This window comes from Micropterus dolomieu, linkage group LG08, assembly GCF_021292245.1.
Source record: "Micropterus dolomieu isolate WLL.071019.BEF.003 ecotype Adirondacks linkage group LG08, ASM2129224v1, whole genome shotgun sequence".
In the NCBI taxonomy this organism is placed as follows: domain Eukaryota; kingdom Metazoa; phylum Chordata; class Actinopteri; order Centrarchiformes; family Centrarchidae; genus Micropterus; species Micropterus dolomieu.
Genome location: NC_060157.1, coordinates 12,997,680 through 13,023,938, shown reverse-complemented (window position 1 = coordinate 13,023,938; position 26,259 = coordinate 12,997,680). Strand labels below are relative to the sequence as shown.

At 40.9% G+C, this 26,259-nt stretch overlaps 3 protein-coding genes across 3 annotated transcripts; 1 reads left to right on the top strand and 2 right to left on the bottom strand.

Moving 5' to 3' along the window:
- Nucleotides 1-21: 21 nt before the first annotated feature.
- Nucleotides 22-3,143, bottom strand: LOC123974706 (cytosolic sulfotransferase 3-like). Its single transcript, XM_046055554.1, has 8 exons — nucleotides 2,945-3,143; nucleotides 2,476-2,614; nucleotides 2,236-2,364; nucleotides 1,925-2,025; nucleotides 853-979; nucleotides 644-741; nucleotides 363-537; nucleotides 22-258 (listed from the first exon to the last, which is right to left on the bottom strand). The coding sequence occupies exons 1-8, from the start codon at nucleotides 2,963-2,965 to the stop codon at nucleotides 146-148; spliced, it is 903 nt and encodes a 300-aa protein (XP_045911510.1). The 5' UTR covers nucleotides 2,966-3,143; the 3' UTR covers nucleotides 22-145.
- A 3,850-nt stretch (nucleotides 3,144-6,993) lies between these two features.
- On the top strand, nucleotides 6,994-22,801 carry wdr46 (WD repeat domain 46). The gene is made up of 14 exons (XM_046055547.1): nucleotides 6,994-7,116; nucleotides 7,393-7,566; nucleotides 10,385-10,465; nucleotides 10,560-10,672; nucleotides 10,780-10,867; nucleotides 11,400-11,461; nucleotides 12,077-12,181; nucleotides 12,307-12,457; nucleotides 13,325-13,560; nucleotides 20,081-20,234; nucleotides 21,346-21,493; nucleotides 21,735-21,925; nucleotides 22,002-22,115; nucleotides 22,216-22,801. The coding sequence occupies exons 1-14, from the start codon at nucleotides 7,060-7,062 to the stop codon at nucleotides 22,333-22,335; spliced, it is 1,794 nt and encodes a 597-aa protein (XP_045911503.1). The 5' UTR covers nucleotides 6,994-7,059; the 3' UTR covers nucleotides 22,336-22,801.
- A 544-nt stretch (nucleotides 22,802-23,345) lies between these two features.
- b3galt4 (UDP-Gal:betaGlcNAc beta 1,3-galactosyltransferase, polypeptide 4) lies at nucleotides 23,346-26,203 on the bottom strand. Its single transcript, XM_046055550.1, has one exon. It carries the CDS (start codon nucleotides 25,855-25,857, stop codon nucleotides 24,736-24,738), a length of 1,122 nt encoding a protein of 373 aa, XP_045911506.1. The 5' UTR covers nucleotides 25,858-26,203; the 3' UTR covers nucleotides 23,346-24,735.
- Between the last annotated feature and the right edge of the window lie 56 nt (nucleotides 26,204-26,259).

Below are 26,259 nucleotides of genomic sequence, written 5' to 3'. Positions count from 1 at the left end.
TATTATTGTTTAATTGCAGATCTAAAAAATATGAAAAACACTTCTGCTGTCACATGCAACTTAATACATTAGGTGCAATTGTTTTACAGAAATGCCACATGTCTAGGCAATCATATACCCATCTCCACATAGCCATGTCCAGTGTTCAAATTTCAGTGCGGAACTGAAGTGTTGGGTCCTTCATCTTCTTCTTGTAGTCTTCGTCAAACTGTTCACTCTGCGCCACAGTGAAATGGTTCTTCCAGTCACCAACCTTCCCTGTAGAACCACACAAAAACAGTCATGTATTTTAGCTAAAGAAGGATTTCTTCTTTGCTTTTTTCTTTCTTGTCACGCATTTTATTATTTATTTATCTGGTTACCTTTCCTCATAAAAGGAGAAATTTTGAAATCCATAACTGAGAGCGTAGAATAGTTGGTCATGTCGTCCTTTTTCATATTATCAAACTGCACTCTGTCTGTAATTCTTTGCTTCTCCTCAGCTGTAGGAGACAAACCGAGAAAGTGGCAGAGTTTGTCTATTTCCCGACCAGTATCCTGGGAACACAACAACCAGATATCATTGTTACATCATTACCAACTAGAGGAGAACTTTGGAAAAGTAACCTGAATGGGAAGATACCCACAAAAACAAATACAATACCTCAGTCAGATCTTCGTAGAACATGTAATGGATTTTTGAATAAGTCTGTTTCTTCTTCCACCAGCCGTTCACATGGTCATACCAGGGTCCAAACACAACTGAAGCCACAGAACAATGCATGTAAGCACTTCAGTAGCGTTCAGTAAAAATTGGTGCAGCTCTGTGCCAACAAAAAACCCTACTCTGTTGTTGCAATTTTTCATACATACTCTTTCCCTCCATGAATTTGTGGATGTAGCTGTTCCAGTCTCCAGGCTCTGGCTGGACCATGTTCATGCGTTCAAAGTGAAAATAAGACACCATGTTGTCTTTGGCATTGCGGGCCACGTAGATCATCTACAAAAGAAGAAAACACTTTTATCTGACAATACATGAGACATAATACATTTCTACACACCTAAGTGTTTGTTGTGGTAACTGGAAATAGACATGCCTCATATTCTGCTGCTTCTGTTTGTCATCATTCAGCTTTTAAATAAAATATCTAGGGCTGGACACGTTAAGCATTATTCTTGCATGAATGTCATCTATCCCTGGCTCAGCTTCCCATGTACTGGACCCTGATTCTGCTTGTACTGATTGTACAGCTACATATGTATGAGAAGAGCATCAGTAATAAATATAACTAATGATAATCCGTTTTCTAATTCTTTCTATGGATAATTGCCTACCCAGTCCTGCACACTGGCCCTGTACCTGTCATTGTTTCTGGTTCCATTATCCTTCTCCTCCTGCTTCTCCTGCTGCTTCTCTACATCATCCTTTTCCTACAGCTCCTCCTCTTCCTTCAACTGTTGTTTGTAATATGGGGCGGCTGTGGCTCAGGCGGTAGAGCGGGTTGGCCGTTAATCAGAAGGTCGGCGGTTCAATCGTGTCCGCTCACAAGTATATTCGAGGCTTAATGCTTGCTTACGCTGGATGCCATAGTGAAGTGGATAGCTACACACGCTGATTAGTATTGGGGAAGATGTCAGTCTTAGGAATGTTCTTAAAATCACAACGTAGTCACTTGGCCCTGCGGCGTTGCTCTTTGCTCTGGTGATCAGACAGGGAGGCAGTGCTCCGCATGTTAAGTACACAATACACTAGTTTAGAATTAATTATTTAATTTTGTGCATAACTATGCGATTAATCGCAGAAAAACCTGCGATTAATCGTGATTAAAATTTTGATCGCCCAGCACTAGAAATATCCTTAATGCTGCTGAAGTTACTCTGTCCTCTGTTTCAGCATCATGTGATCATATGTTGATGTAATGTAAATAACATGCAAACTACTGACCCTGCAGTTTTGCTCCCAAAAGGACTGTGGCACAAACTGGACTGGAAAATGAGTTTTAATGAGGCGAGGAGAGGTGGGGAGCTTGTCCGCCAGATCTTTTCCTATATGAAGAAGTAAAAATAAAACCTAGTTTCTTGACTGCTGAAGTGTGGTAAACACTTGTTAGAAACACAACACACAATACTAATGAAGATGTTTCAGATACATTGCTAAAGTTTACCAAATAAGTTTAACTTTAAGCAACAATAACTTTATGTTTGTATGATTTGTGTATGTGAAAAATGGTGAGTATGTTTAACCGTCTAATCAACCTGAATCCAAAGATGGGATGGTGAGCTCCAAGAAGGGCACTCTCTCATAGATTGGCATGGATGTCTGACGCTCTGGGGATGTCTGACCAAAATACAGCAGATCAAGGATGTAAGAGACCCAGGTGGTTCCTAAAAGGTAGATGGAGGAAAATTAAAAAGACTGATTTAATCCAAACCCCTCACCTTGATACACACGTTTATTCCACAGCTACAGTAGAAAGTCCGTGTTTGCGGGCTGACCTGCTTTGGGGTATGTTGCAATAAGTATATCATCTGGCCTGGCCTGAAAGTTTTGAACGTTCGCCCAGTTGTCTGTGAAATAGTGGACCATTGAGACTCCCTGGAAATCTATCATTTCTGGTCGAGAAGGTAAATTCATCTACAAAAAGGGGGAAAAAAGAAAAAGGAAGATAATTAAAACGTATAAATACATGACCATTGTGTGACAAGGTTCAGTAACTTCACTATCAGTTGCAGACAGTGAAGTCAGATTGATCTAAACTTCTACAAAAAGGACAATAGTGTGCTCAAAGATTAAGTATATATTGTTCAAATAGATATAAAGGCTTTTGCATGCATTTTTAATACTTTAGTCTACATATACGTTCTTATCCACTCTGCATAACATGTTTAACAAGTTATGAGTCCTACTTAAAGGAAAAACAACTCTTTGAAGACAAGCTGCAGTGATTCATTAATTTAGACAAACCTTGTCCACATCAACTGACATGCTGAGCACTGCTGGTTTCTCTGCCGTATTTCTGACACTCTTCTCTTCTCCTGCTGTTGTTTCTGTTCCCAGACAATCCAACTATTCGCCTTCCTCTTTGTTCCCATTACATAACAGGGTTTCGGTTGTAATTCAGTCCTAGATATGAATAAAAGTTCCGGCTCCTCCCTCTCCCTACAGATTTTCATGCTGATTTCCGTAAAGGCTTTAACCCTTCATTGCCCTGTTTTCAGACTGTGACATGTTGTACATTGCGCAATAATATGCACAGGAAAGATGCATCGATAACACTCTTCAGATGTCCCAAATAATCCTGACAAACAAGTCTTCCTACTTCCCTTGTTATTTTTAACTGTTACATAGGGGAAACAGTATTTGTTCTGGAACATATTGTGTGCATATTTAAACAATGTTCATCACTTGGGAATTTGGGTTTAACTCAAACACATGCCAGTCTTTCTCATTTAAAGTGCCAATGAGGTTATACCACATGGGAAGAAGAACATGTGAAGTTGTTTTTGTTCTCGCAGTGTTTTTCTTGGAGCTACAGCTCTTTTCTGGCAAATTAAAGAAAAGTATGTCCGGGGTATCCGAGAGTACTCCCGTTTCCCACGTGTTTTATAAGAGTACTGGCCCGTTTTCAAAAATTCTTCTCAGTAAGTCTTAGGAGGAAATGAAAACAAAATCCTCACATGAGCACAGTTCTTCTCAGTGAGCACTTGAGCAATGTGCTGCTGTGGATATGTTTCAGCCTTTCAGGGACACTTCCATGTTGTGTGTCATGCGGCATTTAAAGGAAACTAATCAAATTCGATGTCTGGCATACAAAGTGATCAGGGCGTGATAGAAAACAATTTGACGCAGTGTGTTAGGGGGAGGAACCTTCTTCCAAAACATGTCAACTTTGCTTTTTCATATTAAAATATTCTCCACTACATTTCAACAGAGATTGAAGAAAAGGTGGCAAAAGCAAAGGGGGAAGGAGAGAAAAGGACGTTGGTTTTACAAAATTGAGTCACCATTTCATTGCCAATAAAATTCTAAGAAGAAAATCTAAAACTGGATGTTACGTAGTTAGATGTGACGTAATAAAGCCATAAAGGCCAGGAATAAAGCATTTAGAGAACTCAAGAAACTTCACTCTCAGGATGCATTGATCCAGAGAGCCCAAGCAATAGTAAGGAGGACAATAAGAATACAAAAACGAACATTTTGGAGGCAGTATTGTAGCACTATTGGAAGGGAAGTACAGCTGTCCGATGTGTGGGGCATGATTTGAAGAATGGGGGGGATTAGAAGAAATTATGAGATACCAGTGTTGAACACCAAGGACAAAATGGCTGTCAATAATTTAGAAAAGGCGGAACTTCTGGCACAAACATTTGAAAGGGTTCATAGTTCATGTAATCTCACAGATGAAGCTGGGCAGTGTAGAGATAAAATCCTGATGGAGAATCCCAAAATAATAGAGAAAAGGGAGGTGTTAGATCCGTTAGATCTACTATGTTTGAGCTAAGAAGAGCAATTACGAGTGCTCGTCAGACCACTCCAGGGAAAGATGCAATGTATGTTATGCAATGTTGGCACACATGACAGATAGTGCACTGGACACGGTGTTGGGATTGTTTAATAAAGTCTGGGATATTGGAAAACTTCCTTTAGCTTGGAAACAAGCAATAATAGTGCCCATTCCAAAACCAGGAAAAGATCAGTCAGACCCTTCTAGTTACAGACCTATTGCATTACCTTCACATTTATACAAAATTATGGAACGAATGGTCACTGAGCGGTTAACATATTTCCTAGAGATTAAAGCTCTTCTGTACCCGTACCAAAGTGGGTTCCGTAGGGGTCGGAATACAATGGATTCAGTATTGTGCTTAGAATCAGACATCAGGAAAGCACAGACCAACAAAGAAATATTGATAGCTGTATTATTTGACGTAGAAGAAGCATACGATATGCTCTGGAAGGAAGGGTTACTAATTAAGTTGAAGCAATTGGGTTATGAACTTTTTATTTGACAGGGAAATACAAGTAAGAGTAGGCACAGAATACTCTATACAGTGTATCTAAGGGGGAGAATGGGACTCCGCAAGGTAGTGTGTATAGCCCGCTGTTATTCAACATAATGATAAATGACATCTTCTCTCAGGTTGAACAAAGCGTAGGGAAATCTTTGTACGCAGATGACGGGGCTCTGTGGATAAGAGGCCGCAATGTTTTGCACGTCAGTAAGAAAATGCAAGCTGCAATAGTTGCTGTGGAAAAATGGCCAAATAAATGGGGATTCAAATTATCTGTAGCAAAAACACAGTTGATTTGTTTTTCAAGGCGGCATAAAGTCACTCCAATTTCCGTGAAGTTATATGAACAGCCACTTGAGCAAGTCAAAACAGTTAGATGTCTTGGGGTTTGGTTTGATGAGAAGCTCACATGGAAAACTCATTTAGACAAAGTTGAGATCAAATGTAAAAAGGTCATCAATATACTTCGCTGTCTGTCAGGAAAAGAGTGAGAGAGCATTTTGTAGAGAGCAGCTCTACAAAATATATACTGGGCACTCATGAGATCTGTTTTTGACTATGGATGTGTAGCAGAATCAAACCTTAAGAAGTTGGATGTATTACAAGCTCAGGCCTTGAGAATTTGCAGTGGATGATTCAGAACATCTCCGGTATCAGCAATGCAGGTGGAAATGGGAGAAATGCTGTTGAGAATCAGACAAGTAACGTTAATGCTGGCATACTGGATTAATCTCCAGGGGCAATGTGATTCTCATCCTGCCAAGAGTCTTTTAATAGATTGCTGGAAATTTCACAAGTTGTGGGTGGATTGGTGATGCAAAGGCAGAAGTCATAGGATTAAGACAATTAGATTACAGCCCTATAGTGTCACTGTCTTCCATTCCTCCCTGGTTATTCCCAACACCAAGTGTAGACCTAAACATACAGCAGGAATTGAAGGATATGTCAAAGAAACTTCCAGAATGCAGCATAGTACAGAATTATTTTGATCTGCATTTTTCAGACTCTGTGTTTATGTTCACAGATGGCGCCAAAGATCCTGATACAGGGCGTGCAGGTGCAGCAGTTTATATCCCAGAAAGTGAGTCATATATTAAGAAAAGAATATCAAATCATGTGTCAGTGTATACCACAGAACTGACTGTAATATTACTGGCCCTGTAGTGGATAGAAGAGAGGGAAACAAATAATACTGTTTTTGCATCTGATAGCTTGTCTGCACTTATGAGTATTAAATCTGGCAAATCATCAGTTAGATCCATATCATCAATGACATATTCCTTATATTGTACAGGATGGAGCTAAAGGTTTATCCACATGCTTCCTTTGGGTTCCATGTTGGTGTGGAGGGAAATGAGCAGGTGGATATTCTGGCCAAAGGAACACTCAAAATCAAACATGTAGACCTAAAAACCCCATTAACTAAAGATGAAGCAAAGACATTTATCAGGACCTATGCACAGTCAGTTTGGCAGGAGCATTGGGACCATAGTGAAACTGGATGGCATCTATATAATGTACTGACTAGAGACAGGTTGGTGCTGGGAGGATGGTGGGCTGGAAACCTAGGGAAGAAAATTTAATCACTCGTCTGAGAATAGGACATACAGGTCTCAACCTTTCGTTATATAAAATAGGCAAGCACCCAACTGGGAAATGTATATATTGTAACCAACCAGAAACAGTTGAACATGTTCTCCTTCAGTGTAGGAGATACACTATCAATAGGGAACGCCTCTTTCAGTCATTAAGGAAGGCAAAACATCATAATGTCTCATTGACAGGTCTCTTGGGGAAAACAGCATGCCAGATATATTGTCATATAAATAAGTTTGTTCAAGAAACTGAGTTAGATAAAAGAATTTACATTTTGTGGGGTGTTTTTTGCTTTCTGTTTGTTTGTGTTCTTGTTTTGGTTATTTATTTATTTTTTATTTTTTTTATTTCCTGCTTAATCTCTCGTTCCACACTCCAGTCCAGTTGGTGGCGGTAATGCACCGTTAAACTGGTTTGCCAAACGCCATTAAACCCTAAAGAAGAAGAACGTGGAAAACGTACACAATAAAGATGGCGTCTTCCAGCGAGGCAACGGTGAATGATCCACACGTGGGGAAAAAGAAGAAGGTAACTACGAATAAGTCATAAGTAAGGGGACGTCCATGCAAACGTGTCAAACTTTTCATACCGTCAGCCAAGGCTGACTTTTGCCTTTCAGACTGACAGTAGCATTGGCTGGCCATTTGCTAGCATCAGGCAGCTAACGCAAGTAATTGTAGGAGGGGGGGCTGGAGGAGCTCGAGGAGCTCGAGGTGACCTGGGCACAAACAAATAGACTAAACTCTCTGTCCTCTCCTTAATGTCGCTGCTGCTAACTTGCCACCGTTTGCTCCCCTCTAACAGCCTCCAGCTCGTTACTGGCAGGAGCCAAAAGAGGAGGGGAACGATGAGAACAAAGTGGGGAAAGGAGGAGAACAGACTGAACAGGCTGTGCAGCAGAAGAAGCAAAAGATACAGAAATCAAAGAAAAGAAAACAAGGAGGGGTTCAGAGCAATGGAAAGAGATTCATATCAGGGGTAAGAGAAACGAGAATGAAAGGCATTGTTTTGTGACTCAGCATCAAGTTGTCATTTAGACAGGTAGGTCTTCAGAATATCACAGTGTTTTAAATACCAATAATACGAGCAATATTAAGATTGTAATTATAAGCAGTGGTGGGACGAGTACTGAACATGTTTACTCAAGTAAAAGTACAATTACTACCATAAAGTAAAACATTTCTTTCCAAGCCTACTGAAGTACAGACATGGAAAAAATTGTTGGTACCCTTTTGTAAAAGAAAGGAAAAACCCTCAATGGTCCCTGAAATAACTGACAAAAGTAATAATAAATAAACATTTACTGAAAATTAACTAATGAAAGTCAGATATTGCTTAAAAAAAACAAAAAAAAAATAATGAAACTGGCCTGGACAAAAATGATGGTATCCCTAGAAAAGATTGGAATTAATTCGACCATAGGGACATGTTAAACTAAGGTGTTTAACATGCATCACAAGTGCCTTCAAACTTGTAATCAGTGAGTGTGCATATTTAAAGGGTGAAAAGTAGTCTGAGTTGTTTGGTATCATGGGTGTACGACATAGACATCAGAAAACTAAGGAGAGAGCTGTCAGGAGATAACAAAGATAATTATTGACAAGCATGTTAAAGGTAAAGGCTATAAGATCATCTCCAAGCAGCTTGATGTTCATGTGACTACAGTTGCACATATTATTCAGAAGTATAAGCTCCACGGGACTGTAGCCAACCTCCCTGGATGTGGAGGAAAATTGATGACAAATTGAAGAGATGGATAATACGAATGGTAACCAAAGAGCCCAGAACAACTTCATTCAACAACAGACATTAGAGGTGAACTCCAAGGTCAAGACACGTCAGTGTCAGATCTCCCTGCCCGTTGCTGTTTGAGCCAAAGTGGACTTAATGGAAGGCGACCAAGGAGGACACCAAATCATAAAAAAAAGTATATTGACAAGCCACGAACATGTATTTTTCTCTCCCCTAAGGAATGTACTTTAGATGTTTCCGTTCAATATAGTTATTTTACTAATTATAGTTTTTCTTTATCTACGTGAAGGTATCAATAAGATAACTTTAAAATACCATACTTGCTGTAGCTCCCTAGCCTACCATTGTTGCCTGTAGAGCTTGCTGTGATATGAAGGGCTCTGCATATGGTTTGCCTTCTCCAATAGCACAGGCACCCAATACAATACAACCATTCCTAAAAGATAAGCTACATTGTAAAGCTATGAAGATAAGCTTTACAATCTAAAGAATTACTGTGGCAATAACACGGGAGCAGCCTGTTGTTGAATGAAGTAGTACAAGTCTACACGTAGTGGGAGACCTGAATAGGAATTAGTTATGGGTACTATGACACAGATTTCCCCAGGTCACGATAGGGTCAACTATCTTTGCTAAAGGAAGCCAATGGTGACAGCCAGGGACTCTCCAACTCTCTAGATCAGACGCTGTTTCTCGTTTCATTTGTTAGGTAACCCAAGGTCAAGCTTATCTTTATTTTGTTTTAGAACAGACAGACTGAGTGGCTCTATGTAGAAAGTGCTGCGTGTGGCATGAAGAAATAAGCAAATTTCCATCCAAAGAAAGCCATGCTCTACACAACAGAGACAAAATATGCCTTTAAAGGATTATTTTGGTATTTTTAAACATATGCCTATTTTCACATATTATGGTGTCAAAATGACTAGTAGTAGTAGTAGTAGTAGTAGTAGGTAAAAAAAAAAAAATTGTAGTCTGTGCTGCAGTGGCTGCAACATTCATTACCCCCATCAAAATTACGTCCACAGAAAGTGATTCTTTTTGCAGGCTCAGACCAGGTGTCTGACAACATGGTGGAAAGTATCGTTATGAGTGACTCCAAGTGAAGCCCTTTGTTTTTAACAAGTCTCGCTTAAGGACAATAACAGACAGGTTGTAATGAAGGTATCGATGGCAAATGTAGATAAGATAAAAGTACGTTTCTGGCCCCATAAAATTGAGTAAAAGTATAGTTTTAAAAAGGAACATGCAATTTAAGTTCCTAAAACTTAATTATTAATTTGTGTTACTTGTGATGAGTTACTACCTATCCCTGATTATATGTATGTTTACTCTGAAAGGGGTGTGTTTTAAGGTGTAACAATTTATGGTTGGTTGGTTGAACAGGCCATACAAGTAAAAAATCATTGTATTCAACACTGCCTGACAGTATAACATATACAATACGGTTACCCCGTTCCATCAATTGGATATAGTTTTGATGGTTTGTGGATCATTTTAGACACATTTCTCCAAAGTCCATCGTGACATATTTAGCATCTTTTGGAATGGTTAAAGGTTTTTTTAAATAGTGAGTGATGCCTATTTGGCATAAAATTCAGCTCAGTTATATTTGTAACTGTGGAACAAAACAATGGAGTTTTTCCTATTTGACAAATACACCCATGTTGAGTCAAGAGTGCTGTACTAAGTGTTTCAGTGCAGAAGAATCTAATGTACAAGGTAGAATTTTTCTAATGGTTTTATAACACAGGGTTGTATAACAAGATGAAGTTATAGTTCCCTCTTATACTCCTCCACTAGATGACTGGAAAATTTAGAAGTCATAAAAATCAAACTGTTTTACATGGTGCAGTGCTGAGGATGAATTTAGGAGTCTCACAGCCTGGGGAATGTTTAAGCAATATTGCAATGCCCCAGATGATTAAAAACAATATACATTTTCCTGCTCCAGAATTAATATTATATCAATATATCTCCCAGTTCTCTGTTAACATACTTAATTTTAGTGTTTAACAAAGTAAATCCAGTATATGATTTCCCTCAGAAATCAGACCCTTTCCCTGGGCCCGCTCCTATTCCAGAAGATAGAATGCAGAAGTTCAAGAGGAAAGATAAAATTAAAAAGGTAAGCACCTCAGTGTTTCTTCTTTTTTAACAGTTTCTAGTAAAGTGTTTGTCACTCGCCAACATCTCATTCCTTTTTATTCTTCTTGTCCCAGCCTCGCAGCCGGAATTATAAGCTAAGGGACATGGTAGCTCGCTCAGAAGAAGCTTCAGAAATGGCCCAGAAACAAGCAGCCCGGTTTGACCTTCTACTCCCAGAGGACGCAGGGTAATTTCTTATTAAAGTTTCAGGTTGCCTCGGTATCACTGAGATTAAGTGTTGGAAAAGGGCCAACTCTTAAAGCCTGGTTGTGTCACATTTCCCTCTAATCTCAGGTTTCTAGTAGGAGATGAAGATGAGGACACGTATACGATCTCACAGGAAGATATTGCTGATGCTGTGGATATAACATCTGGGGCAAAGGTGGGACACTGACAGGACACTGGTGTACATGTGGAAATATTTCAAGTGCTTAGTTATTTTTAAATTTTATTTAATTCCAACTCATTTACTTATTAATACATAATGTCTGAGGGATTAACTTTATTAGTAGAAAACAAGCAGAACACGGTGTTCATGACAAAAACATTAAGGCAAAGAAATCTCCTACCTAGACAAAAAAAAAAAAAACCACACCCTGTATCTTTCACATAAAGATCCCAAAGTCCAGGCCATCCATCAGTAGCATGTCATCCCTTTTTTTTATAACAAAGCCTCATTAGTCATTGACATGCCCTCGTTGACTCCCCCTTGGCACTTGCCCTTGGAGGAATCTCCACCATCATGACAAGATTCTGTCCAATTCTCTGGACATAAGCATACTGTGGCGACTGATGCTTGGAGTACATTTAAGTTGAATTTCAAGAGCAATTTTATATATAGGTTCCCAGGTCTTCTGTTGTTTGCCTTTTTATTAACTTGTTTTTTTCCCCCCTCTCTCCCACTTCCTCCTCAGTATTTTAATCTGAAACTGTCTCAGTTTGGACCATATCGAGTGGATTACAGCAAGACTGGACGGTCAGTGTCACACTCTGCATGCCCATCATACAATATGTCAAACCACGTATGGAGTGTTTGCCTTGGGGTTGCTTTCATTTGTTTCATGTTGACATCACCGAACGGTCATCTTGGTTAAATATTAATGGAAGATGACAGGCGCTTTTGACAGGCATGATGGTACGAGTTAGTTTAGCACAGCAATAAAAGAAAATGAACTCCATAGTTTTTATTTAAACCTGTATGAGTTGACACAGGCGTCCTGCCCTGTTAGCTTTGTTGCACCTGTTAAAGCGGGGCAGTTTACCCTGGTATCATTCTAATTGGCCCATAGCATAACATTAATGGGATTATAATAATATTAGTTACACCTGTGCAATTCCGAATGGTAGCAAACAGGTTATAATTAATTCAGGGTTGTGTTCGTGTTTACCTGGCATATATTAATTTTACTTTTAGCTCTACTGTGTTCTCCAGACGTTGCTGAGGGAAACTGCTTTTAATACTGTGGGTTTATTGCTTAAAGGGAGCCTTTCACATTATACATAATCATTTGAAGCTTTGTTGATACAGAAATATTTATTTCAATGTTTGAGCTGTATGTGTGTAGTTAATGATGTCTTCTCCTCACTTTAGGCACCTACTGCTTGGTGGGAGGAGAGGCCACGTTGCTTGTATAGACTGGCAGTCCAAAGAGCTGATGTGTGAGATAAACGTGATGGAGTCTGTCAACGATGTCAAGTAAGTCATTCAACTGTGCGGCACCACATAAAGCACGCACCTTTGGATATTGTAATCGTGCCTCGCCTACCAGCAGCTGTGAACGCCTTCTCTGTAAATAAACACCAATTTCTGCCTTTACTTAGGTGGCTCCATAGTGAGGCCATGTATGCAGTGGCTCAGAAGAAGTGGCTGCATATCTATGACTCCAATGGAATAGAGCTCCACTGCATCCGCAAATTCAATGACGTTCTCCGTATGCAGTTCCTCCCCCACCACTTTTTGCTAGCCACAGCGGTAGGTTTATTGTAAATTTTTATAGGTTTTGTCATCTCATTATCATTCAAATCTCATTCAGATCTTTTTCAAGAGAGACCTGGCCAAAAGGGCAGCATTGGAACATTGTTACAATAATGACAATAAATACAAACAACCAGGCTAAAACAGCGTATCAAACACTAAGAGACCACAAACAGTATACCGTTACGATGCACAAGCACATATTGAGTTTCCAAAACTATCTAGACAAGTTTTCAAAGTATTTTTAAGCCTATCCTATTACTTATAAGCAAATTGGCACAGTTATTAAAAATATCCCACAGCAGCTATTAACAGTTCCTGTTTGCAATATGTCTATGGAGATACAGGCAACTGTCACTGGGTCACTGATACTGAATAAAACTTAAAAATGTCATGATTCTCACAAGGTATAAGGAGCTATAAGCTATATTGGAGTTATAAGGAGCAAGTTTTTCTATGATTCCTAAGCAGATTTATGGGACGTGTCTTCTCAATGTACGCTGGAGATGATGCTTTCCTCTGGAAGACAAATTAAACTTTTATCGTGTGTGTGCGTTCAGATTTGAGTTATAATTCTGAAAAGGAGTAAACCATTTGAACACATTGCGGGAATTGGAAGTCTAAGTGTCTTAATTGCCTTCATGAGCTGTGTGTGTTGATAATCAAGACAAACCACTATAACTAACCTACCTCACGGCTCTCCCTCTGTGCCTCACATTTTGAAAACTTGATAAAGTAAAATTAATACAATTTTTAAAAGCAAACACATTGACAAAGAGCGCTCTGTTCCAGATCATTTAAAACTTGAATTCACCAACAGTAATCAGCACTGACTAACCTAACTATTCTCCCCCTTGTCTTCAGAGTGCTACAAGTTTCCTTCAGTACCTGGATGTGTCTGTGGGAAAGGAGGTGGCTGCCATCTGCACCAAGACTGGCCGGCTAGACGTGATGTGCCAAAACCCTCACAATGCCATCATCCACCTGGGCCACCACAACGGCACGGTCACCCTCTGGTCGCCCAACCAGAAAGAAGCCCTCGTCAAGATGCTCTGTCACCAGGGCGGCGTGCGCTCTGTCACTGTAGACAAGACGGGCACGTGAGTCACCTTTACAACTTTGCACTTCTTAGGACAACATAGTATTATTTTTGTTGTTGTTATCAGTGTCGCGCAAGTTCACGCTTAACAAGAGCTGGCTCAAAGTTCAGTTCACACAGATTAAAACTAGTTCACTTATAATTTAGAATTTTTGTCCGAGGCTCAACATTAAACTTTTTTGCAACTGGCCCCACTGGGCCAATGGGTTTGAAACTTATTGGCCCCAAGACAATTTTACTGTCCCTCCCTCCAAAAGTTATTTATCAGTGTTACAACAAAACTTAGACTTATAAGTTATGTTATACTCTTCATATGCTTAATCGTTTATTAAATACATCCTCAGTATACATTTTTTTTCTATTACAGTTAAAATTATAAAAAATAAAAAGTTAATAAAACAATTTATTTTTAAATCAAAACATACTAACAGACTCAAACATGATGCGCTCTCTCTCCTGCTGACAGCCATTTAATAAAAAACTTTACACAGAGAAGCGGATACAAGTCGCCTCTATCCTGATTGACAGGTCGCCATGGTAGCGACATGTCAATCACAAGGTAGTCCAACCCTAAAGCATACGCGGGTTTCTGGTCTATTTCCCCATAAATAGGACCATAATTTACTAAATGAACATCATGTTGTGTTGAAGAAGATTTGAAACTGAGACCATAAACGCATTATGAAAGTGTTAACTGAGGTAATAATTCAGATGAGAAGTAGGGTCATTTCACCGTTATTTCTAGTGGAACTGGTCTTCTTTCGAGAGGGGGTTGTAGCCAATTCTTTGGTCTGGTCGCTGCCTTGCTGCCAGGCTGCCAGGCTGCCACACGAACCTCTGGTCGCTACCAAAGTCTCTGAGGGAAGTTCCCTCTCTGTTCCTTGACACACAAATTGTGACCATGATTGTAACATTAGAAAAAGTTTAATTTCAAGTTTTTATAGTCTATGGTTCCAAAGTAGGCCTAAAGTGACCTTTAGATAATTTAAATTATCTCAACTGTCAGATGATACATTTTTTTTGTCTAATAGAGAGGAATGAATCAAAGCAATTAGATGTGTTGAGGAGTTTTCTACTGTCTCAGGCTTAAGAATGGACTCGAACAAATCTGTTTATTAGGCTAACACTTCAGGAATGTGAACTATTAGAAGTTAATGGTATCCAGTGAAGAACCCAGTTACATACCTAGGTGTGATAAGAATGAAAAACTCTGCAATAGTCTAAACTTCAGCCCTATGATTAAACAAATAATGAAAAGGTTCCAAAATGTGGTGGATGGGATCTTTCACTGAATGGTAGAGTTTCTACTATCTAATACTGAGGGAATATCCAGATCTATGGATCCTTATCACTGGAAATGCCTACTGAAATATACAAAGAATTAGAATTGTATATTAGATCTTATTTAATTTCATTTAGAGGTACAAATGTCATTATTTAAGACACCCTATGCAACAGAAAAGAATGGAGGTCTGGAGGTTTTAAGTTTTGAAACCTGAAATAATACTTGTTATACCTAAATAAATGGCTAAGTTGATAAGAAAGACAACATTTATAACACCTTCCCTAATTAAGTAGTATTACATTTCTACTAAAATGTCGACTACAAAATCGATAAATTACCTGTGAAGTTATCAAACTTCTATCAAATGAAGCGCATAATTGCCGTTACTGTTCAGTTCAATAACAGCAAAGTATGAATGACAGCGGACCAGACTTGCGGGAGGGCATGAGACAGGATGCTCCAGTCTTGGGTTGACCTGACCACTGGCCGCTGCCACTAGGGGCGCTAAAGATAGTGGTCGCTGCCACACTGAGTAGTATGTAGCTGCAGTACCGGAGGCTGCAGTTTCAGGACCGCAATCCTAGGACCAGAACTGCATTTCTAGGACCCTTGTTTACTTTGATACCACCAGCTAGCTGGCTGGCTAGCTATGTTACTCTTGACAGCCCCCCCGAAGCCAGTTATCCTTACCACAACCATCACAGTGTGTGCCTAAACTTAAGTTATTGATTATATGCATGTCGACCGGTTAACTCTACAGCTGCAGACAGGGTTAATCCTCTTTTGTCTTGCTGTGTGTGGCCCTAGAACTGCGGTCACAGGATTGCTGCGGTCCTGAAACTGCAGCCTCTGGTACTACAGCTACATGTATTGGCCACACTGGTCGGTGTGGCCACTGCCACTAGGGGCGCTAAAGACACTGGTCGCTGCCACACTGGTCGCTGCCACACTGGTCGCTGCCACACTGGTCGCTGTCGTCGCTGCCACTAGGGACGCTAAAGATGGTGGTCGCTGCCACACTGACCACAGGTCGCAGTTTGTTATATCTACTGTAATGCATCTTTTCTTTGTTAAAAATACTCTATCGATTATGCCTATTCTTTTTGTTGCACTATATATTGCAGTTTATGTGGTTAACCTACAGTAATAAATCTATCTATATTTGGTTCTTGCCTACAAGAAGGCCAGTGTTGTCACCTGTGAAGGAAAGAAAAAAGGAAGGAAAAACTTTTTCCCCCAAAGATGCATTATTACAGAGGTTCACCACTGCATGTTTAAATTAGTGCAAAGTTTCTATTAAGAGAGATGAAATATATATATGAAACCAGAAACAAAGAATGCGGTAAACTCTACCTCTCCATCACATAGAATACTTCTTCATGTTAATAATTAAAGGCACTATTTAAAAAACTATACCACACATATACACTGCTCAAAAAAATAAAGGGAACACTTAAACAGCACAATGTAACTCCAAGTCAATCACACTCCTGTGAAATCAAACTCTCCACTTAGGAAGCAACACTGATTGACAATCAATTTCACATGCTGTTGTGCAAATGGAATAGACAACAGGTGGAAATTATAGGCAACTAGCAAGACACTCCCAATAAAGGAGTGGTTCTGCAGGTGGTGACCACAGACCACTTCTCAGTTCCTATGCTTCCTGGCTGATGTTTTGGTCACTTTTGAATGCTGGCGGTGCTTTCACTCTAGTGGTAGCATGAGACGGAGTCTACAACCCACACAAGTGGCTCAGGTAGTGCAGCTCATCCAGGATGGCACATCGGTGCGAGCTGTGGCAAGAAGGTTTGCTGTGTCTGTCAGCGTAGTGTCCAGAGCATGGAGGCGCTACCAGGAGACAGGCCAGTACATCAGGAGACGTGGAGGAGGCCGTAGGAGGGCAACAACCCAGCATCGTGACTCCAAATCCAGACCTCCATGTGTTGATAAATTTGATTTCCATTGATGGATTTTTGTGTGATTTTGTTGTCAGCACATTCAACTATGTAAAGAAAGGAGTATTTAATGAGATTATTTCATTCATTCAGATCTAGGATGTGTTATTTTAGTGTTGTTTATTTTTTTTGAGCAGTATATAATATCCTAAAAGAAGAACTGATGTATAACAGTCCGGACATCAAAGAAAAACTAGAGGTGAATTCCATTGTTTCAGATAAAAAGTGGAGGCTATCATGCAAAGAGGGACATGAAACAACACTTATAGCCATACTTGGAGGGCATTTGGATTGGGGCTGGTTGATATGGCCAAAAGTGAAGACCAGAGAGCTATCTATGGGAGAAAAGCAAGCTGTTGTCAAGCTGAGAAAAGAAGGAAAATCGACCAGAGCCATTGGACAAACATTGGGCATAGCAAGCACAACAATTTGGAATGTCCTGGAAAAAGAAATGATAAAAGAAACGGACGTCGAACAGTTGGCCATGGTAAACAACAGTCGTTGATGACAGAAATATTGTGAGAGCTGTGAAGAAAACCCCCAAAACATCAGTAAGTGACATCACCAACAGTGCAGGGGTGAAGGTATCACAATCCACTGTTGGAAGAAGACTCAGAGAGCAGAGGCCACACCACAAGATGCAAACCACTCATCAGCAGTAAGAATCGGAAGGCCAGATTGAAATTTGCAAAGAAGTACAGAGATGAGCTGCAAAGGTTCTGGACCACAATCTGATGGACTGATGAGACACAGATTAATCTCTGCCAAAGTGTGGAGAAAGAAAGCAACTGCTGATGATCTGAAGCATACAAGCTCCTCTGTGAAGCATGGTGGAAGTAATGTCATGGCTTGGGCGTGCACGGCTGCTTCTGGAACAGGCTCATTAATATTTACTGATGATGGTAGCAGCAGAATGAATTCAGAAGTGGACAGAAACATTTTGTCTGCCAGTTTACGGAGAAATGCATTGAAACTAATCGGGAGGAAGTTTATCATGCAGCAGGACAATGAGCCAAAGCACACTGCCGACAAAACAAAGGACTTCATCTGGGGGAAAAAGTTGAAGGTTTTAGACTTGCCAAGTCAATCACCTGACCTTAACCCAATAGAGCTGCATTTCACCTCCTTAAGAGGAGACTGAAGGGAGAAACACCCTGAAACAAATGAGAACTGAAAGAAGCTGCGGTAAAAACCTGGAAATCACAAATTAAGAATGCAACAGTTTGGTGATGTCGATGGGTCGTAGGCTTGAGGCATTTATGACAAGCAAAGGTTATCATTAGTAGGCTATATTTAACAAATTATGATCTAGATAATTTGTTACTGTAGATGGGCTTTAACCACACAAACTGCAATATATAGTGCACAATAAAAGTAGGCATAATCGATAATATATTTAACAAAGAATTATGATAAAGGTGTATTACAGTAGTCAGTGTGGCAGTGACCACAGACTTTAGCGCCCCTAGTGGCAGCGGCCCAAGACTGTGGAGCCTCCCGTCTCATGCCCTCCCTCCCGCCTGGTTCCAATTTAAAAGATTAAGTCTTGTCTGCTGTCTTGTTCATACTTTGGTGTTATTGAACTGAACAGTAACGGCAATCATGCGCTTGAATAAAATACTATCTATATACTATATTAATTTCCAGCCCAGTAGAGTTTGTTTATAAAAGTTTGATAACCTCACAGGTAATTTATCGATTTTGTAGTTGACATTTTAGTAGAAATGTAATACTACTTAATTACGGAAGGTAAGGTTCTTATCAATTTAGTTAGCCATTTAGTATTAATTTAAGGTTTCAAAACTTAAAACCTCCATACCTCCATTCCACTTATCTAATTCTTTGTATATTTTAGTAAGCATTTCCAGTGATAAGGATCCATAGATCTGGATATTCCCTCAGTATTAGATAGTAGAAACTCTACCATTCAGTGAAAGATCACTCATCCACCACATTTTGGAACCTTTTCATTATTTGTTTAATCATAGGGCTGAAGTTTAGACTATTGCAGAGTTTTTCATTCTTATCACACCTAGGTATGTAACTGGGTTCTTCACTGGATACCATTAACTTCTAATAGTTCACATTCCTGAAGTGTTAGCCTAATAAACAGATTTGTTCGAGTCCATTCTTAAGCCTGAGACAGTAGAAAACTCCTCAACACATCTAATTGCTTTGATTCATTCCTCTTTATTAGACAAAAAAAATGTATCATCTGCCAGTTGAGATAAAGTGGCTGTAAAGAGTAACATAGCTAGCTAGCTACCTAGCCAGTCAGCTAGCTGGCAGTATCAAAGTAAACAAGGGTCCTGGAAATGCGTTTCTGGTCCTAGGATTGCGATCCTGAAACTGCAGCCTCCGGTCCTGCAGCTACATACTACTCGTCGGTGTGGCAGCGACCACAATCTTTAGTGCCTCTAGTGGTAGCTACCAGTGGTTGGTGTGGCAGCGACAACAATCTTTAGCACCCCTAGTGGCAGCGACCAGTGGTCGGTGTGGCCGCAACCAGACAATAGAATTGGCTACAACCCCTGATGCTTCTTTTTGCAGTGAGTGGACTCTGCCCCTGCTGGCCGTTATAGAGAATGCAAGTTCCATCTGGATGGTTTCACTTTTCAGATTAGAAAATTAACATTTTGACGACCACTGGTCACATCACTACAACTCTTGATTCTCCAACGGTGCACGCCAAGAGCTGCAAAACACCAGCAGGATGTTGAGTTTCTAATGCGATTTTTTTTTTTTTTGTTTTAGTTTTTTTAATACTAATGTTTTTGCATCAGGGGTGCTGCCTTACAATAGTCCCAGGAAAACCTTTTATAACGGTAATGTTTTGCTTGTAATGAGTAATGTAATAAATCCTTGTTGACAAAATAATTTCTTCTTCCTTTAACCCCCATCTCCTGGAGATAACAACATATTTTTATGGATCAGTTATATACTTGGCTGTGCATTATACCATCATTTTATAATGGTCGAACCTTTTTTTTTTGTTTGTTTTTTAAATGACCACTAAGTCAAAAAACTGAGTCTGCAGTGGATCACATGTTCCTATTAATGCAACTTTCTACTGTAAACGTGAATAGTACACGCTCTGCCCCGTAAAGGCAGAACAGTAGGTGGGTGACAAGTCAACAAGTGTGCAGCATAAATCTACAAATCATAAACTGCTTTATGGCCACATTGAGCAACTATTACATTTTCTGTTTTGAGCAATGAACTGCAGTGTCCTCAGGGTCCACCAGAGACCAATCTGTTATGGTCTCCTCTTTTGGCAGATACATGGTGACATCTGGCATGGATAAAAAGCTGATGGTATATGACATTAGATCCTTCAAGCCCCTCCAGTCCTACTTCCTCCCTGCTGGAGCTTCCTGTTTGTCACTGAGCCAGAGGGGGCTGCTGTCTGCAGCCACCGGGGATATTGTTCAGGTATTTATCACCTCCTCCTGCACTATTAATGATGTCTTGTCATTTTAAAAAAACAGAATCCCTCCTTGTACTCTTGTAGATTGCTTTGTTTGCTTGCAGGTGCTGTAGCTGGTTTTTTTGCTCTCTGCAGTTTTTTTTTGGCCCTCTGTTTTTTCTGTTTCCTGTTGCTCAATCCCCCACCCCTGTTCTCTTGCAGTTGCTGTTCTCTGTGGTGTCTTTTGAGTGATGTTTGTACAGCCGAAATAAAGAAAAAAATTCTCTATTGTCTAGCATGCTAAATTAGCCTCATCGTGTCATCATACTGGCTGCTTGTGTTTCATGGAATACGTGTCTTTTGTTTCTCACTGCTCTTTCCCTATATGATGATATCCCCACTGTCTTTTCAGTCTGGTGTACTACTGTTTAAGTAACACAATCTTCCAAGGTTCTTCAGTGAAAGGTCATGAATTAAAGAAAAAAAGTTGAAAGCTGAAAAGAGAAATGATCTAGCTTGCACAGCAAGTGTTTCAGTTGGCGCTGTGGGTTTTTTTTATGAGTGAACACAGCCGGATGGTTGCTATGAGCAGCAAAAAAGTTGTAACCACAGACGAATACCACAGCACTGGTGACATGGCTACATGGTGAAACTTTGTTTTTGCGCGTCTGCAATTTCCTCACAATGTTTAAGGGAGGTTCCTGTAAAGAATTATGCAATTTGGAGAGACACAATTCTGAGACAGATAGTTAGTTGTGCTAAGTGTGAAAGCAGTTGTTGATTTCAAGATTCATTTAATTGTGACTAAATGTTCATTTATCTTTTATCTATTTATTATTAGAAACCTTTAGCTGACATGCTTTGCAACTGAGCACTGTTTCTAATCTGTTTTCTATATCAGAACTACAAAATCAACATAGTCCTTCTCAGGAACTTCCTTTTGAATTTACAGTTGCATCTCAGTTCCTTTTTATGGAAAACTATGGGCAACAAAATAATAGGTGAAACAAAAAGATCAATGTTTTTGCCACAGTAAGACATGATAGTGAGCCAGCATGCATACAGATACATAATATACTACTTTACATATTTCACTCTCATATCATTATATCTGTCTGTGAAACTTTCTCTCTGCAGGTGTACAGGGACGTGTGGAGCACACCAGTGACTAAACCCTACATGGCTCACAGAGTTCAAAGAACAGTTTGGGGGCTGCACTTCTGTCCCTTTGAGGACGTTCTCGGGGTGGGACACGGAGACGGTTTCACCAGCATGCTCGTACCAGGTCCTACTCGATTTCACATTTTACCTACATATTTAAAGATAGCCTGAACAACAAGACTGCACTGAGTAAAACTGGGTCAAAATGAGCAGTTGAGAATGATTGGAGGAAACTGGTTCAGCTTGGTTTTCATGTGCATTTCCAGATGGGTAAAACAAGCTATACGAGCTGCCAATATGTAACTTAACCCTTAATAACCTGTGCATTAAAACTTTGGACCTTTGCCCTTTATTTACATTTACAGGTGCGGGAGAGCCCAACTTTGACGGTCTGGATGCAAATCCATACCGCAGTGCGAAGCAGAGGCAAGAGTGGGAGGTTAAAGCCCTGCTGGAGAAGATCCAGCCAGAGCTCATCAGCCTAGACCCCACCGAGCTGGGACAGGTTGACCTTGCCACCTTTGAGCAAAGGCATCAAGACAGAGTCGAAGCTCTGGTTAGTGTCTGGAAGTTTGATCATAATAGGTTTACGGTTCTCCTTCTTTTTCTAAAAGCATTTTTTGTCTTCCTAGGGCTTTGACCCACTTGCCAAAGAAAGATTTACTCCCAAGTATAAGAAGAAGGGTCGTAGTTCTGCTGGGAATGTTGAACGGCGCAAGAAACAAGTGGCTCATGTGGACCAGAGGGTAAAATATCCAGAATATACGATAAAGATTGATGCAATTGTAGCTTTTCTGCTGTATATGCAGTGTTTGGCTCATGTCTCTTGACTTTTTTGCCCCACAGGAAGTAATCAGAAAAACTATGGGGGATAAAATGAAGATGGAAAAAGAGATCAAGGACAAAGAGAAGAAGGCGGCAGTGTTGTCTAGCCAGAGATCTGCTCTGGATAGATTCAAAAAATAAAAAGGAGGACTCTTGTGCAGGCCAGAACCCAGTGACATCCTGTAAGAATGACTGTTGAACTTCCCATAATATAAAGGAAACATTATTTTGGACACATCACTTCACTGTGGGAACAAAACACCAACTTGCAGAAATTCTGGATATAGTCAGCTAGTAAAGAGTCATTGTGATGGGGGACAGTTCATCTGTAATCAATGTTGAGTGCAGTCATTGGACAGTTCTATTTTAATGCCTGTAGCCTGAAGCACTTTGTCTACATGGGTGGGTAATGTGAAGTGCGTTGGCTGACATGGGTGTCACCCAGAATTTGCATCAAGTTGAGGGACTTTTATTCTCTCTACTGACAATATTTTTTCACTTGTGTTTGACATTGTCTAATGGAGTGCTGTGGTAGCTGAACTGTCTAAATATATGTCAAGATGTTTTTATATAAATATGTTCTAAAAATAAACAACATAATGCCAAACTTCTGATTTGCTGGAGATCACAACTGAATGTAAAATATGCTCACACGTTGTCAACTTTGGTTCACTTGTGAACAGAATGACTGTTTAAAGTTATCTTAGCACAACCTGCATCCCTCCCAAATTCATCAGACGCCATATTTGTGAGATGAGTCAACAATGAGTAAATGAGTAGGGCCATGTGGAAGGATTTGAGTATCGCACACATATCTATTTGTGAATATACACTTAAAGAGGAAGGTGGTAGGGGAAACCACGACTTAAGCATTTGAGGAAGTAATGTGACCATTGCATCTTTGTTGTCTAACAGTTGAATTCAAAATGAAGCAAGCTCGATCACGGGACTGATGCGCTTTTTTAAAATCCTCAAAGTAACTAAACTGGAAAGACCAGTGTTCGATAACAGAGCGCCTTTCTACTGGAATAAAACAAGTAAAGGGTGTGAGATGGACACATTCCTTCCACTTCAGTAGTTAAGCAAAGCAGACGTGTGTGTGTGTGTGTGTGTGTGTGTGTGTTTCTCTTCTAGAAATGACATCAGGCAAATCAAGGACATACAGAGTGGTTTATTGGTGACTGTATTTAAATCAAGCTTATTTCCATAGTGTAAACACAGACTGTCCCTTTTGATTCCATTACGGGTGTAGCAGGACCATGTGAGGCTGTCTTCTGACACGTTTTAAACTGTCTTTCAGTGTACTGAGACCAAACCCAGGCCAGACACACCAGCCCAAAGTTGTCATTAACAATGTCACTGTTACAGAGAAAGGTCATAAATAATAAAATTGAGTGGGTTTATCATCTTATCAGTTTTATGGTTATATTTTCGGTGATGTGTGAGGCAACAGCTTAACCAAGCAACTTTCTCTTCTGTCTGTTCACAAATAAGGCCGAGTACATCTCACTGTCTCGCCAGTAAATCACAGGTAAGATTCAGATTACACATATCAGGCATTTACACGTTCTAAGAGAAGCGGTTACATCACACCAATCCTTGCTGTCCTTCACAGGTTATACCTGCCAGTTTCAGAATTGATTTTAAGATTTTACTGCACATTTTTAAAGCCCTAAAATGTCAGACTCCTATCTATATCTGTGATCTGCTAACTCTGTAAACCTGATTGATGAGATACTCTGGCAGGGCCCTACCACCACGTCACCGGGCCTTTTGTATCCGGGGTCCCTTATCTGTGGAACTCCCTGCCTGGGGATCTCAGGCTGGCAAAGTCAGTGTCCTTTATAAAATATCTTCTTTAAACTCACTTTTATGGCTTTTTCTTAGCTAAGTAACTGGATAATTTTATCTTGTTTTACATCATTTGTTTTGGACTTTCTTTCAACTTTTATTATTTGTGTTTACTGTAAAGCACTTTGTTTTGAAAGGAGCAATATAAATAAAGGAAGTATTAGTATTATTATTGAAACTACTTGGGTTCATCCTGTAATGATTATTTTTCTGTTGGAACACAAAAAGTGTTCACTAATACATTTTTCTTTTTTAATTACTTCCTACTGGATAAATAAAGTTTGATATCGCAGATTGTTTGGAACATCAACATCATGTGGCAGGCATCTTAATAGACTAAACTCTACAATTGAAGTACCTGGTGATAGACGACATGGGTGTTAAATACAAGAAAGTAGCAGCGTATAGATGTCAGACTTGGTGTGTTGATAGAAGCGGCTGTATTTTCTCACTGTATACTATCAGCATGCCAATGTTGTTTGTTCCAGCCTACATCTACATATGTGTCAGTGTAATAATGGAGGATACTAACTCTCCTTTTCAGCAAAGAATACATTGAAGTGCTTAAAAAAATAAATCTATAAATATACACTGACATTTTCTCAGCGTAGTTTCACAGCCGGAAGAGCACTTGTGCTGTTCACAGTGAGGCACAGCCCCAGTGAGTGCAGTTTTCCTTCTTATTAACCCTCACAACCCTTGCTCCAGCCCCAGAGCTGTCCCGAGCATCGCCCTGAATTTGCACAACCCCAGAGAAGCTCGCAGACTCAGCCATGAGCAGGGCTGTGGTGAATGGACGTCAGCCCAGTAGTACAGCATCTCCTTGGGTGGGATGCGGTGGATGGACACCATGGCCTGATAGCAGCAGCGCCCATATGGCACAGCTGGGCCACCAGAGAAGAGTGGGCAGTGGGAGGGCAGCACACCAGCTGCCCGGGCACAAAGACCAACAAACACGTCCTCAGGGGGCAGGGGTGTGGATAATGCAGGTAATGCAGAGGCGGCCAGGGAAATTTTGAGCAATGCGGAGCGGGACAGGACATACGCTGTACCACTGCAATAGTCAGGGAAGACGGAGGAAGGGTAGGCCCCTGCAGGGAGATATTGCTTGCTTTCCGGGTCACGGTCCGGAGCCACGTGGAGGTGCACCCTGCCAAGGTACAAGTCTCCTTGTTCGTAGGGGTTACGGCTCTTGTTCAGGAAGTGCAGGAGGGCGCTGGGATTGAACAGGACATCATCATCCACTTTGGCCATGAAGTGAGCCTGAGGGCAGAACCGGCGGGTCCAGCCCAGCATGGACAGGGTTTTTAGGGTGAGGTTGGAGTAGGTGTCCAGAAAACGCCCCTGAACCAGGTCTCCTCGCTCTCTGGCCTCCTCTATCAGCAGCTTGGCCAGCCCAGGGTCAGACGCCACACCAACCATGAAGAGGGTCATGATTCGCAGGCCCCTTACATCCCCCTCCCCTCCCCAGGTGTCCCTGATTGCTTGGCGGGCCCGCTGATTGGCAGGGGCCGAGGTTACCATGGTGATAAGGTAAGGCTTGGCACGCTGGCACACCAGTGGACTGGGCATGAGCAGGAACTCCTCGGGTCTGGTGGGAGGGACGCTCTGCGGGGGGATGATGCCTGCGTGCGGCTCCACCGCCGTGTTCATGCCCATGGAGGTGACCCATAAGTCGATGAAGTCAAAAAAGAGCAGTGCCAACACGGCTGCGCTCGCTATCGCGGCGCACAAATAAGGCAAAACGCCAAGTCTGCTCCCTCGCTTTCCAAACCGAGGCTTACATGCAGTCCACAGTCCCCGTCCGACCATGACCAACCTCCGCTTCCACTGCGCAGCGCTGAAGACTGCTGTAGCTGCTACCCTTGTCCGTTTTTCACTAAAATCCCTTTATCATTGGGTTTCCTCCGATCTTGCCTTCTCGTTGCTCCTTTGCTCAGATAATTCAGTTACCCCGTAGCAGCTGGAGGAGAGCGTAGCTGCCTCTGTACCTGGATGGAGGAGGTAGGGGCCGTTACTCTTTTGTTGATGCTGCAGCCCAGCCAGTCAGTTGAACAAAAGTGGGGTAGCCTGTGCAGCTGCGCAAAGGAAAGAGTCGATCCACTAAGAGCTCGGAGCTATCTCTCTGCCCAGACTCCATAACGTGGAGCTGCTCTATCGATTGCGACACAGGGGACGTGTCAAGAACTTTATGTCACCTATTTCCCCCCCCCG

What these genes read in the sequence shown, in the direction of transcription:
- LOC123974706 (XM_046055554.1), bottom strand. Translation starts at nt 2,965, where the DNA reads ATGTCAGTTGATGTGGACAAG. An exon ending in CATCCCATCTTTGGATTCAG is followed by an intron (nt 2,026 to 2,235) that starts GTTGATTAGACG and finishes TTCTTCATATAG; the next exon opens with GAAAAGATCTGGCGGACAAG. An exon ending in TCTACGAAGATCTGACTGAG is followed by an intron (nt 538 to 643) that starts GTATTGTATTTG and finishes TTGTGTTCCCAG; the next exon opens with GATACTGGTCGGGAAATAGA.
- wdr46 (XM_046055547.1), top strand. Translation starts at nt 7,060, where the DNA reads ATGGCGTCTTCCAGCGAGGCAACGGTGAATGATCCACACGTGGGGAAA. An exon ending in ACTTTTTGCTAGCCACAGCG is followed by an intron (nt 12,458 to 13,324) that starts GTAGGTTTATTG and finishes CCTTGTCTTCAG; the next exon opens with AGTGCTACAAGTTTCCTTCA. An exon ending in CCACCGGGGATATTGTTCAG is followed by an intron (nt 20,235 to 21,345) that starts GTATTTATCACC and finishes TTCTCTCTGCAG; the next exon opens with GTGTACAGGGACGTGTGGAG.
- b3galt4 (XM_046055550.1), bottom strand. Translation starts at nt 25,857, where the DNA reads ATGGTCGGACGGGGACTGTGGACTGCATGTAAGCCTCGGTTTGGAAAG.